The 1620-nt window shown below is 64.1% G+C and overlaps 2 protein-coding genes across 2 annotated transcripts in view; one reads left to right on the forward strand and one right to left on the reverse strand.

Annotated features, from left to right (window-relative positions):
• The window catches only part of PFL1_06369 (uncharacterized protein), a gene marked incomplete at both ends in the record, with an annotated part of 1629 nt that extends 1042 nt beyond the window's left edge, over positions 1-587 (forward strand). Inside the window, one exon of the mRNA XM_007883910.1 lies at positions 28-587. Within this exon, the coding sequence (XP_007882101.1) occupies positions 28-587 (560 nt within the window). The remainder of the gene's footprint in view (positions 1-27) is intronic.
• Positions 588-1368: 781 nt separating this feature from the next.
• The window catches only part of PFL1_06370 (uncharacterized protein), a gene marked incomplete at both ends in the record, with an annotated part of 5356 nt that continues 5104 nt past the window's right edge, over positions 1369-1620 (reverse strand). Inside the window, one exon of the mRNA XM_007883911.1 lies at positions 1369-1553. Coding sequence (XP_007882102.1) covers positions 1369-1553 — 185 coding nt within the window. The remainder of the gene's footprint in view (positions 1554-1620) is intronic.

The raw sequence follows: 1620 nt of genomic DNA on the forward strand, positions 1-1620 counted from the left end.
GGGCCGAGGACGCCGCATCGGTCGCAGCCGCCAAGTCGGGCGCCAGCGTGCTCCTCGAGACACTCTCTTCGCCGTCCTCGACGGCCGCCACCGCCGGTCAGGATGGCGGGTACGCGGTCAACGCTGCGCCGCTCGACCTGAGCACCGACGGCTTCGACCTGACGTTTGAGTGCACGGGCGTGCCGTCGTGCGTATCGCTGAGCATCTTTACCACGCGGGCGGGCGGCAAGACGATTCTGATTGGGATGGGCAATCCGATCCAGACGCTGCCCATTGGCGCGGCGGCGCTGCGCGAAGTCGACATCGTCGGCGTATTCCGATACGCCAACACCTACCCCGTCGCGCTGGGTCTGCTTGCCGGTGGCGGTCTGCGCGCCGTGGGAGGGGGTGTACACGCTTCGGGGTCCACGGTGGATGGTGCGACCGAGGGACACGGCGTGGGGAGGAAGATGGGCGGGATCGAGAACCTCGTCTCGCACTCGTTTCCCCTCGAACAGTCCGTCGAGGCCTTTGAGACGCTTGCCCGCGGAAAGGGGGCAGAGGGACGCGGTGTCGTCAAAGTCTTTGTGGTCGACAACGAACCCTAGCCCTTGTCATCCCTAGTCCGTCCCGGCCCCTACGTGCGTTTTGGAGGCAATCCCCGCCGATATCGACAGGTCATCTTCGGAGGAATAGTCGGGATCGAATTCAAGGTCTCCTCTGCCCCTTGTGCTTCTCCTGACTCGATTCCATGAACTGGATCTGTTCGCATCTCCCGCGAGAGGAAGTCTGATTGGACTCGGAAGCAAAGAGAGAGAGAGAGAGGGAGTGAGGGCGTCAGCATGCAGCGCCCCTCGTTGGAAGCGCAGCACCAGAGGGGCAATCCGGAACGAGGACGAGCAACACTCCTCCGCCCACTCCATCCAACCATCGTCCCGTCATCGTCGACGACGAAGACGAGGTCGAGGACGAGGAAGAGGACGAGGACGACGACGACGACGAGGAAGAGGACGAGAACGAGGACACACCCAGCGCAAAAGAGCCAGGGGAAGCCAGAAACGTTGCGTGTGCATGTGCGTGTGCATGTGCGTGTGCGTGTGCGTGCGTGCGGTGCTGGTGCGTGTGCGTATAATGTCGATCGCATGCGTGCGTACGTGCCTGCGTAGGCGGGATGGAGGATTGGACTGGACTGGACTGGAGATACAAGTACACGTGCTGAGTGGGAATGGGCGGGTTGGCAAGGAAAAGGAAAAGGGGGATGCTGTAGATGTGCGTGTGCGTGTGCGTGTGTGCGTGCGTGCGTGTGTGCGTGGGCGTGTCGATGCTCAGCGCCGTCGGGTGCCGGTGGCGGTGCGGTCTGGAAGGACGCCGCATCGGACAGACAGGCCCTCATTCCTCGTCCTCGCTGTCCTGGATCACGATCGCCTCGTCGACCGTGTTGATGGCAGTCGTCTTTGCTTTGGTCTTGGTCTTCGCCTTGCTGCTCCCGCCGCCGTCGCCGCTAAGCCGCTTGCTCCGTCTCGGCGTGCTGCCCGTGGTAGCCGTCAACCTGGGCGTGGGCGGAATGGGTGTCGCTGCACGCGACCGGGGCCGCGGCCGCGCCTCGTCCGCCCGCTTCGTCGCGCTGGCTGGCGAAGCGGT

The sequence above is a fragment of the Pseudozyma flocculosa genome (genome assembly GCF_000417875.1).
Source record: "Pseudozyma flocculosa PF-1 unplaced genomic scaffold scaffold00025, whole genome shotgun sequence".
Lineage (NCBI taxonomy): Eukaryota > Fungi > Basidiomycota > Ustilaginomycetes > Ustilaginales > Ustilaginaceae > Pseudozyma > Pseudozyma flocculosa.